The sequence below is a fragment of the Bombus fervidus genome, chromosome 4 (assembly GCF_041682495.2).
Source record: "Bombus fervidus isolate BK054 chromosome 4, iyBomFerv1, whole genome shotgun sequence".
NCBI classification, from domain to species: domain Eukaryota; kingdom Metazoa; phylum Arthropoda; class Insecta; order Hymenoptera; family Apidae; genus Bombus; species Bombus fervidus.
In genome coordinates, this window is record NC_091520.1 from 14004403 (window position 1) to 14017134 (window position 12732).

The following is a 12732-nucleotide window of genomic DNA, read 5'->3' on the forward strand; positions in this document are numbered from 1 at the left end:
CCATGGCGTTTCTTTGTTTAATGAATTCCATTGTCTGTTAGGTAAAATGGGATTCTTTGATAATAGCACCGAGAGGTTGAGAAAATCTGTTGGAAATTTAACGCTTTTAATATCTTTAATTTACACATATTGTCATAAGACTAATTGAGCTCTACTTAAGACGGTTAACATAAACGTTTACGGTATGTTATTGAAAATTACGTAACCTTAAAAATTACTTAAGTTTAAATCATACTAAAGAGTGATTGGATTGCACAAATTATATTTCTGGCAAGAATTTATTACAAGGCTATAATGATTAATTTCATTTTTGTAAATTCATATTTAAAGCTCTACAATGCCATATGACTTGAAAGTTATACTTTTTCATTCATATTTCATATTTAACAAATTTTCATTCCTTCGATTGCCACTAATATCATTTTACTCTCCTTCATTGCACACAATTGTATTGCTTATTATTGTACTAGCCTATCTATTGATAATAATTATTACCTTCTATCTTAATCATTAGAATAAGAAACTTCTCTAAAAATAAAAAACTTATCTCCTTTATAAGAAAATGGCATAAATAATTGTAAGTCCCAAAGTAAGTTGTAACATAATTTTTTTTTTTTTTTTTTTTTTTTTTAATATGTAGAATAGATCAGCGTGCATTGTAAGCTTGTCAATTGTTTTCGAAAGATTTCTCTCCTCTCTTTTCTTCCGAATTCTCAAGAAAATTCATAGAAATTCGAGTGTGAGAAAAATAGGGAAGAGATGATGGACAACGAAGGTGTCCAGTTATGCTCGGTAGCATAGACGTCTCATTATGTCTTGGTCCCAAGATCACGCCAAATTTAGTCCTCCATTTCATATCCCCGTTAAAATGACGTGCCGTCCATGGAAAGGCATCCTAGCGATCAATTCACTGCACCGCCTCCTTTCTCGTATACAAATTTTTGCTCTTTTGGTCACATAACCCACATTTCTATGGTGCAGGAGCAACTGCAACCCGTTATTTGCGATATTTTCTGTAGCCATCATCCGACGACAGATGAATGGATCCTCGTATTTGCATCTGCTCCTACCGCACCGAAACGTATATAAACCCTATAACGGTACGTCGATGCAAAATTTTCGCCATAATTCGATGTGGAAAATGTCTCAATTCACCGGCATCGTTGACGTTTTTTAAATAGTCCCGCTGTGAGTAATCAGTTTTCGTGCAAGGAGAATCGAACGAACAAGGAATGAAATACAAATTTTTCAATGCATGTAGTAGATATATCGATCATCGGACAAAAACAGGTAAAAGTAAAGTGTAAAAGTAATATAAAAGGAGGGGATGATATTCCAAAAATTTCTTTTTAACAAATTTAACTTTATTGTTTCTGTTAGAGTCGGATGTAAATTGCATTTATTACCGATAATATTCTACTTTGATGTCTTTACTTTTTTATGATTCTGTTCCTCTATGATATTTCCTTTCAATACTTTGTAAGCAAACAGAGCGGTCCGTAAGCCAGTAGTACAACTTTCAGTCTTGAATCTTTTTTCTTTGAAGTTTTTTAAACATTTGACTTAATGAAAGATTGTATAATGGAGTACCTCAGAAGTTTTTTTCAAATTTTTTGGAAGCCTCAGGCAATGTAAAAGTAATACTTAAATATGAATGACTCAATTTTCCTATGATTTTTTTTAGTTTTATAACTTTTTACTTCAAATTCGTCCAGTTAAAGCAACTACTTTAATAAATTTGTGTTAACGTCTAGAATCAGTAAATTCACGGTCTACGTGAGTTTCCGTGGTTGAACGTTCTAAATCGCCCGTGGGCACATCAATTACACAATCATCAGATTATCAATAGCTATGGTCCGGTTGTTTTCATGTACTAGTAGATAACACAAATAGCTAGTAGAAAGCTTCTGATAAACCAGACAATTATAATCTTTGAACACAAATTGGTATGATTGTAACTTTCACACAGATTTTTCAGATTTATGAGGACCATGATGTTTCACAATGATAATAGTTCTCAGAATCGGATATAGGTGATGTCTTTGATTGTATTTGTTTTTCGTTGAATATTACTCAATACAATATATATTGTAGAAAAGGTATATATAAGTAATATATAATATTATATTATATAATAGAAGTAGAAGTAATACTAGCAGGTAAAAGATATAGGTATGCAATAAAATGCAATAAGATTTCTCATATTTCATGTATATACCGCTCGTTAAAAGCGTCAAGCTTGCTAATTTTTAAGAAGGGTACAATATCGCATGAGGGACGTTTATGTCCCTCATTGTCACCTATGTACCTCATTGTCAACTCCGTAAAACGATGCTATTTTAATAGTTACTAAAAATAGTCGAAAATTATCTATAACAGTGTACTTTCGTATGTTCTTCGAAGGGTTGCGTATGAAATAATTTCAGAATTGAATATTAAGGATCTTATCCATCTTGTACAATTGTTTCGAAAGAAGCTTTTACCATAAACGTTTATATTACATATGTTATCATATATTTATGTTACATATAATGCAAATTTTATTCGTGTTCAGTTTTTATTTATTTATATATGTTATATATTACTTTAAAAATTATAAAAAATTTATTAATAGATATTTCATCTTGTATTTGAATCAAGATTATTATTAGTTTTTTATATAAACATAAAACGAGAATATAATGGAAACTCAATATTATCAAAATATTATTATATTTATAACGATTCCGTTTTCGGTTTTTCTCCTTTTTGTATGGAAAATATCTGAACTTATTAAGAATCTTGAAGAAAGTTACAACCCTCTCGGTAGGAAGTCTCAGGATGTGACTTCATTCTCAAACAGACATTAGTCCTTTTAATAGCATTTGACACCAAAGCGTTTTGAAAAGAGAGAAGCATCAAAATGTATGTGGTGAATGTCGTTCGCAATAATTACTTCTCAATTTATCTTGCGGTCAGACCACCGACCAAGTTTAGCCAACAGACTTTCAAGATTTGCTTGCTTCCGGTCTTCGGCACGCATCCTTCCCCCGCGAGAACTCTTTTCTTTTCACGAAAGCTTTTGCATTTCGTTCTCACTGTATTACGAGACACGCCTTTGGACAGATTCTTCGACAAGGAATTTTATTCGTCGACCAAGTAGTCTCCTTTCAGAGGTGGTTTCAGATGAATAGCCTTCGCCATAAACACATTACCAATACGTCTTATTTACGACAAGGCCCGAGTTTGAGGAAATATCTGAGAAACTAGTTTGTAGGTGGAGAAAAGCTTTTGTTATAGGAGGGTCAAAATCTTTGTATATTGTGACAGATAAATAAACAGTTTGAAACATAAATAAAATTATCTGGGACGTTAATTATTTTTATGCTATGCTGCGTAACCTACGCAGAAATGTCTTTCATTACCATTAAATATTATAGCAAATATTATACTTTGGATATTTTATGTATTCTTGCTTATTATGTGAATTGTGTATGTTGCTCTTCTTAATTTTCTATAAGTACTAAATGCTAAACCAGCTCTTCTTTCTCTAATAAACTTTATCAGTCCTGCAAACTTAGTAGGTATAATACTAACAGTAAACAAGGTATTTGAGGACAGAAACATTTACGAGCAAATCGCTCAATATCTCATCGCTAAGCTGTACAGTTACAAACAAAAAAGATTTGAATGTCCCTCTCTTTCTAGAAAGAGAAAAGGTCAAAAACGTTTACATGCTAGTTATTTAAGAAGCCTCCGAAAAAAATAACGCTGTCGTAATAAGATTCGTGTATTGTTTACGCTCTTGCGAGGATCATCCCCCCCCCGTCCCCATTCCATAAGCTTTTATAAACTAGTAACATTCTCTCTATACTTTCTCTATCTAAGAGCTGGGTTCCTTCAACCTGGCAAATACAGGTTTCCCAATTTTTTAACGGAAAAAGGAGTGATTAAAAAGAGATTTATCGGGACATTTCGTAAGTGACAAAAAATGCATGATTATTACGAAAAGCCATAAAGCAATTGGTATGGTCACAAAAATGACAAAATGAGTTTCACCATATGAAACGAAGGGTTAACTATTAGCAAATGGTAATAAGGAATCTTTTCTTGGATTAGAGCCAGGTATACGCAAATTATACAATGAAACTTTAGATTACCTGCACACGTTTTCACAACGACGCCATAAAAGATACAATGATGTAATTTGTTTTTATTATATTTTTCAGAATTGCTTCGTAACTAAGCGAAGAGAAAAACTAAAAGTTTGAAAACTCGATTACATCGTAATGAATTAACTTCATCTAGCTTCGAAAACGGTCTAAATTACTTAATAGCCACCTTTACGCAGCAAAAAAGATACACTTCTCACTACCTTCAGGGTTTTTAGGGTACGGATTAAAGTAATAATCCGTCACTTTTTATTTTTTACGATAGTTTGTTCCTTTCAAATATTTGCAGAGTAATTTTTATTAGTTTTATGTAATATAAAATTACCTCTTAGGTAAGAAGCACTTTTACGAAGTCCTTCGGTTATATTTAGGATATTTGTTGCTAGTTTAGGTTTTAATTAGCTTTTCTCACATTTTTTTGAGCCTGCTGTTTTTTTTACTTCTTCAGATATTTTCCTTTTGGCATACTCTACTCATAAAAAGCTCGGAATTCACAAAATATTGTAAAATTATATAGAATACTAAAACTAAGTATTTAAAAATTTTCTATGTTTTGGGATATATGGATCCAGAAGAAACAGTAAGGTTAATATGATAGAGGATGGTCGACTAAGTCTTCGTGTTCTTTCACATTACCGAAGAACGAATCATACATGGGAAATGAATCTAGGATCCATGCTGCACCATCGTCAACCCCTTCAATCGTTGACCATTGTTCAGGTTCTCATTTCATATACTCTTCCATTCTTGTAGTATATTTCTTTCTCAACCTAATCTTATTTTATAAAAAAAGTCTCATATTTATATCCAATAATATTATCACAAATACACATTCATAATCGTGTAACGTCTATCACTTGCATTTATCGACAAGATGTGAAAGAGTATATTTTCCTGGAAACTATTTGAGGCGAGGCAAAGTTGAGAACTATTCTTTTGAAAATATCGGGATGTTGGTCAGCATGTCATGTGGCCAATAGCCAGTGGCCGCGTGGGTGGATGCATGGTGCAGATGCAAGAGCAGACCAACCCTTCCGTAATAACGTGGAAAGAAGGGAGCTGTGCTACGACCCTTCTTTCCGCATTTTGACATGTCGATATAGGAGAATATACATTGTGTTGGCGTTCGCCCATCTCTTAGGACGACTAACGGTAAACGTACGATAGGGAACGGCACTCGAAAATGTGTGTCAAAAGGCCACAATTTGTGGACCGCTAGATTCTAAAACCGTGATCTTGACGAACCCTTTCTGTCTTTGTTCGATTGAATTCGTGACAGTATCAGGAAAATTTTTACGATATCTGTATGATAACTATCTGTAATTGGAGTTAGGACTGAGACAGCAGAAAAACATGATAATGCGTTTCTTATTTTTTATGGGGAAAACATCTTCAAGTTCAAAACGCTTCAGTAAAATCCTGTATGTATAGGATTATGTACTTCAGTCATAAAGTTATATTGCTATCTCTTTTTTTTTTTTTTTTTTCTAGTATGTGTTTGTAGGTTTCTAGAAATAATGTTTTCTCTTCTTTCTTCTTTTCAACTATGTTTTATTAAACTACTCTTGTTTGCTAACTAAATTGCATACAAGTCAGAAAATCAATAAAAATGGAATTGGCATGATTCTTGTCTGTGATCTTTAATTATAAATCAAATTAAATTGTTTTTTTAAATTAACTGCAAAAGCTTATTTTAATTACCATTCATTGTACACCGTCATATACACATCGCCACATCATACATTATATAGTATAATATAGGAAAAGAAGATTTTTTACAGAAATTACGATAAGTTGTGTAACTAAGTAGTAGTTTTCTTTATTACGTGAGGTAGATCATACTTGCCGCGAACGCATCTGATTTTAACACCTGGAGTATCCTTTAGTTTTCCTGGCTGACACAGAACGATGTTATGCTCTTGAAGATTGTGGCCCTCGCCTAAAACGATAAGAAACATAATTATTATAATATTGATATATAAAATAATTAGGATCTATTATATTAAATGAGGTGGTTATAACGCGTAGGTATATTTAATAAAGTAACGAATGGATGAATTTGTAATAGTCGGATGTATTAAAATAAGTATAAGTACAAATACAGAGATAGTGTATGCTGGGTTTATTCGTCGCTCGCTCAATGCTACTATACCAATAGAAAAAAGGATAATAATACTGATATCACAGGGAGCACGTTTGTACATTTATATCAGCGGTCGTTACCACAATAAGTTAACCTTCTTATGTAACTCTGGCTAAAGATTGGAAAAAACAGCAATAATAATCTACTCAAAGTTCTTTTGCTTCTATACCTTGTAACCCAAAACAACGTTAGTATTCAAAGGCACAATAATATGAGTCTCTGCCAGATTTGAATTTTCCATTTCAATTTGAAACTTTTTCTATAGCCATGTGCCGCTACATAAATATCTTTCTTTCTCGTGCTTAGTATATTTCTGTAGTAGTTCTATAATATGAAATCTAAAATGTGCTCACCCGGTACAAAAGCGACCATTTCCTTGCCAGTTGATAAGCGGACGATGACGCATTTTCGATTCGCAGAATTAGGTTTTTTTGGCTTTCGGATTATAGTTTGTATGACTACGCCTTTTGCATATGGTTTCCCTTCTAAAGGATTTTTCTTCTTCTTATATTTTTTATACGGTCCAAATAGATGCAACCTTCTTAATGATGATCCGAATCTTATCTGTAAGCCTAATTTAATTAAATACATACTTATAATGTGAGTTGGATAAAATAAATATAAAGTAAAAATAACAAATTAGGAGAACAATTTAGAATTTTTTTCAAATAAGCTATTAATGTGAAACAAATTTCTCTCTCATTCAATATATTCTAAAAATTAATAGACTCCTACTGTTTACTACATTAAGGTATGTTTTTCCTTCCTTTTCCCTTCCAATAAATATTCTGATTAAATAAAAATGAAATATCTGCGAATGTTTGTAGCTACGAACAACTTTGTAGAGCGTAACACGTAACTTTTATTTTCTCCCATTTCTTGAGCAGTTTTGCCTTTCTCTCGTTCGCGTTCCTTTGTCAAAGTTTCAAAGACAAAAACCTGTATTTACCAAACGAAGTGGACGTATTAGACTTCGTGTGGTCGTCCGAGGAAACACCTTTGGTCCCCAAAAGAGTCTGAGGGAAATAAAAAGAGTAGTTGCGAAGCAATTACAGGCGTGATACTCTTATCTTCGAGACATGTATAGCCGCAAAGGGAAAGTAATCGCCCGGTGAATGGGTACAATTGGATTTTCACTTGAAATTCTTCGATTATGTAACGACAAACCGGGCCCAATTAGCGTCGAGCGTACTTTTCGGTGACGAAATTACGCCCAGGGACACGACTTCTTAACTAATTGTCGATCTCGATAAATTAGGAAACGTTGAGCAATGATTGCCTCGCGAGAAACTATTTACATGTAAAAGAAATAGGAGATCTGAAGTAGAAAAGAAATAGAAAAATCTGGACACAATTTCTTCGAAAATAATTGTTCAAAATACTCGATAAAAAATTTTTTTGGAGACAGTTCTACGAAGATCTCGATACAGTTTCCTTAAGAATAACTATTTGAATGTCTTCACATAATAATTCCTTATTTCTCTCGGAATAACTTTTCAAAAATTTCGACACAATTTTCACGAGAATTGCGTGAATGGTATGAGAAAAAAAATCGTACGACATGACTAAGGATTACGAAAAGGAAATATTCCCCAAGGATGACCATGTCCTAGTCAAGGCTATTGTCAACGAAGTCTGGAAAAATAGGAGACCTACTGCGTTGTAACAGTACGGAGAAACTGAAAACTCTTTCGCAAATAATCTTACGAACCGAGGGAAAAGAGGGTTGCTGGAGTTGATGGAATATCAAATATGACGGGCGTTTGACATCTGCAAGCCGCTCGTCCAAGTCTAAACCTTTTTCGCTGAAGCGTGTATAAGCTTATTAAGAAACATTGTTACAAGGCAAGGTCCATCCATCTTTGTACAAAACGTTACGATCCATGAGATCGCGTAATCTGAAAACGAACAGCAATTTACTGTTTGCAAAATTAGAAAAAATGAACAGTACGTAGTGATGAAATTCTTCGATTGTCTTTCTCTGTCTAATTTTTTACGTCGAGTAGTCATGATATTATGCATGTATGCAAATGGAAGTAGTAATTACAGTCACAAGACTAATGATTATAAGCTAGCACGCAATTAATGTTGCCTGAAGATAATAGGCAATTTGTTGGAAACAATTCGTATCAGAAGGCGAAAATATTTTAAAATAGGAGAGTATTATGAATAATAAATTACTACCTGCATGCCAGTCTTCAAAATCATTTACGTAATACAACATTTTATGAAATTGCATAAAGAAGTGAAAGATACTTTAGAAACAGAAAAGATGCGTTAAAGCGTCTTCTATAATTTTTCAAAAAAGGCAGTAATAATAAAATATCAATAAAAAGTTCGCTATAATTACATTGAACGTTTCAATTTTCCACGAAAGATTCTAAATATTCGAAACACTCTCAAATCATTGTGCAGAATCAGTTGTTCATAGTCGTATGAAAGAAATTCGCCTAAAACGTTCATAAATTCGACGAGATTCGTAGTCGAAGTGAAATGTCAACGATGACATGACAATTTCGTGATATTTCCTTGGTCGTTCATGAAAGTCCACGATTTAACAGGGTCTGTTAGTCGAGACTGTGCCATTGTTGTTCATTTCGAGATCTGACTGACCACCGTTCTCCTACACGACAGATGTCCAAGCCTGTTGCTACTAATCCAACCTAACTTGGGCTTAACTAGTGCAAGAGACCAGCAGAACCTATTATGCATGGAAGGCAACCCTTTTTCTCGAAAATCAATACGCAAGATTACATTGCGAAAATTCACGACGTCGTAGTTGCGCCTTTGTCGCATACACAGTGCCAGGAATCTATCACTCGCTAAATCCGAGGCTTATCTTTCCGGTTGCGACTGTTTAGTAAGTGAAATGAACAAGTGGTGAAATTAGAAGCTGATAAAAAGGCCTTGCTTGGAAAACAAACATTGTCCGTAATCTGGAAATATTGAGATTAGTTGTGTTTCAAGTTTAGTTTGAATTAAGGACCTCATTCATTTATGGAAAAAAGGAAAACAGTGGAAAGTGAATAGAAAGACGTTTTTTATATTAGAAAAGGAAGAAAGATAGTGAAACGTGAAAATGTTTAATAAAATTAACGAAGAAAATTATAGAAATTTTTATAGTTTGTTCATGATGTTTGTATTGAGTAAACTAAAGCATACTTATAATTGTACGAGTAATTTTTTACCATAGTTTGCAAATTTTATAGTTATAGTTTTGCAAGGAAATTGAAAAATGAAAAATTGTACCCAAAATGGAAGAAAATGAATACGATGATAATAATCTATACAATATATACAACGATATTTAAAAAGATAATATTGCATGCAATGATTTAAAAAATATAAAAATGTATCCAATGATAACATCCGTTCCTAATTGTCGAGAACGAAACTATCCCACGAATGGTCCATTGTATCGTTGCGAAAACTGGGAAAATGCGAATAACAGTTTTACTGCAGGCTGTATCCTTCACAGGATCACATCTGACAACTGGTCAACCACAAATGGACACGTCACCCCTCCGATTCCCAGCGATTTTCGCTGTTGGCCGAGGAAAAGCTTACTTTCTCCCATTCGTGTCCTTTCTTGTGTAGTAGCCGGATCCCTTTTTACATTTTGAGATGTCTCTTCTTTCTATTTGTAGGCATCAAAGAGGTAAAGCGCTGCGTGTGCTTTTGCAAGCCACGCGCTTTTTCGCCGTCGAAGAATAAGGGAAGAAAATCGTGGTTCCTTTTTAGGTCGACCACCCCTTTTGCTGCATTTACTCCGTTGAGAAAACGGAGATACCGATCTTTCGGAAAGGCTTACGGAAATTCGAGATGTCACTCGAATTCCTATGAAATTGTCTGGCCTGGTTACACTTATGGAAAGTGCAAATAATACTGATGGGCCTTCACACGATTTCACGTAAATGGGTCAATGCTGGTTTTGGTTTGCTTCAAGCAAAGCCCTTTCAATCGATATTTTGAAAAACTTCTGTATTTTTCCGAGCGTTCCAATTATTTTTAGGTACTAAAGCGACTGCTTTTACGAATTTTGAAGAATATTTTTGTAATACTTTTGTTGAATATTTAGGGTTTTGATATTTGCTTACAATATGATTATGATTTCTTTTACTAACAGTTATTAATAGCAATTTTTTATTTAATAGGAAATTGAAATTGAGAGATTACTAAGTTCTTATTAATCGATAGATCTTATTCTGCAATATATTATATTGTATATCTAATATATATTATACTATATATATAATATATATCTAATATAATATATTACATCTAATTAATTAAATATTGTCTTTGATTTATAAAATATAGCTTACCTTGTATCAAGCTTCCAATATATGAGTTATTAGTAGTCAGCACATTTCCTATTCAGAAACAAGAATATTATTTTTACGTTATTACAATAAATTATGTTCTAAATTAACTTTTTCCAATCATAGCCTTATAATATATACTTAGAACTTTGTTAATTATGGGAATAATACCTTGAATTCCTGGGTTTGCACATAATCTAGTTAACTGTAGTTTGCTAGCTGTGAAACAAATATATTTTCTATTAAAATCATGTATAAAATTAATGTTTATTAAAAAATACGCTAAAATAGCAAGCAAGAATTCTGACAACAGGAACTAATTACTTTTAAATAATATTGATGGTACGTATATAAAATTAGGACCATAAAAAAACGTGAATTATTGTTGATAAACAAAAATTGTGATATTCTTTATTTGGATAGTTTAGGTTAGAGGTTAGGTTAGGATTAGGTTATAATTCTCTAATATAGTAATCGTACCTGCGATGGAACTTGTAAGACAAGATTTAGCTCCGCTCACCATACTTCTTGCTAAGAAATTCATGATTGTTTTAACTTTTAATTGATAATCACACAAATTTATAAAATACAACTTTGTATCACATTCTTACAATTCTGTCTAGTGGCAAAACATCGAACCTCGTTACGTCACCAAAGTGAGGATAGATAAAACCCATTTCTACATTATCTTCATCTGAGACACGAACCTTATGACTGTTGATTTAAAAATGTTAATAAAAATAATCAACTCTTTCGTTAAAGCTTCAAGAATCTTAAAATTAATTTTCTTAAAGTGGGTTATGATATATATTTAAAATTTTACTTAACGATTAATTACATATAGTGTATGGGGTATAACAGGGAAACAGTAATAACACTGATTACAAAATTATTAAAAATTTATTTTACGATTTGCAGTACAAAAGCTCCTTTCGCCATCAAATATGTGAAAAGATGCGGTACCATAAAATCGGAATAGTTATCACTGGCTTTTTCACCATCCACCACCGTGTCCACCGGAGAGTCCTCCAAGACCATGTCCTCCAAGACCATGTCCTCCAAGACCATATCCTCCCAATCCACCGCTAGAGATACGGATGCTCTTGGTGACTACTGGAACGCTGTATGATACACTACTAATTCCTGTAAGTAAAAAAATAAAAAGAATTTTTTGTCATATTAGTAAAGTGACTAGTTACAAGTCATAGATCATCTTTATAATATAAATATAGAAATTATCAAACATATCCTATTGTTTAGAGGACAGGAGTAGCCCTTGCAGAAATTAGAATACGTAAGATTAGAGTAAAATTTTCTGTATCGTTACCTCCTCCATGGCCTAAGCCACCTCCATGACCTAAGCCACCTCCCAAACCATAGCTGATGCCTCTCTTCTCGATTACCTTTTCCTCAGATTGGGCATACAAGGGAGATGCCAAAGCGAAGATAGCAAGAACAATCTGAAAATAGAAAGTTAACTTGTATGTGATAATCTTGCAAGTATACTTCGTAATACTAGTCTAGCCTATATACTTCGACGTAAACACGTTAGTTCCTCGTAATATATAAAATTATGCTTTCCTTCGAAAATGTAATTTTGTTAGTTAATAGCTTTGTTTAATTATGTTTAATAACAATCAAATATTTCTTGCTACTTTCAATGAGTAATTCAAGGTATTGGGGTAAATTCCATATATTACACCCTTATTCGTTAACATCATGTAAGTACCATATACATTTAACTATTAATTAAAGCGAAGCAGTAATTCAATATTATTATGAATATGTAGTATAACAAAATAAATAGGACAACTTCAAAGGAATTACTCACGAGAAATTTCATGTTGCTAGTGCAATGTAATGTGTAGCGACGGTTAGTTCGCGACTGAAACTGATGCAGGTCGGATAGAATACACCCCTTTTATACTATTCGAGCCTTTTTCTTGCGGTATCGCATCCCGGCGAAGTTGCATTACGCGTGTGTGTGCACTTGTCTACACGCCTTTCTAATACGTTGTTTCCCCGTCGCTGTCTTGTCACGAAAATTTTTCAACGCGAGGCTACCAGCCACCGCGGTACCGTCAATTCGGTTGGAATAAAATAGGTCAATTGTGAA

The 12732-nt window shown here is 33.2% G+C and overlaps 2 protein-coding genes across 2 annotated transcripts; both read right to left on the minus strand.

Moving 5' to 3' along the window:
• Nucleotides 1–5534: 5534 nt before the first annotated feature.
• Tko (30S ribosomal protein S12 technical knockout) lies at nt 5535–11252 on the minus strand. The gene is made up of 5 exons (XM_072001257.1): nt 11097–11252; nt 10788–10835; nt 10620–10667; nt 6648–6866; nt 5535–6090 (listed from the first exon to the last, which is right to left on the minus strand). Exons 1-5 carry the CDS (start codon nt 11158–11160, stop codon nt 5954–5956), a joined length of 516 nt encoding a protein of 171 aa, XP_071857358.1. The 5' UTR covers nt 11161–11252; the 3' UTR covers nt 5535–5953.
• Nucleotides 11253–11534: 282 nt separating this feature from the next.
• On the minus strand, nt 11535–12732 carry LOC139986668 (uncharacterized). The gene is made up of 3 exons (XM_072002162.1): nt 12448–12732; nt 11944–12076; nt 11535–11759 (listed from the first exon to the last, which is right to left on the minus strand). Exons 1-3 carry the CDS (start codon nt 12457–12459, stop codon nt 11611–11613), a joined length of 294 nt encoding a protein of 97 aa, XP_071858263.1. The 5' UTR covers nt 12460–12732; the 3' UTR covers nt 11535–11610.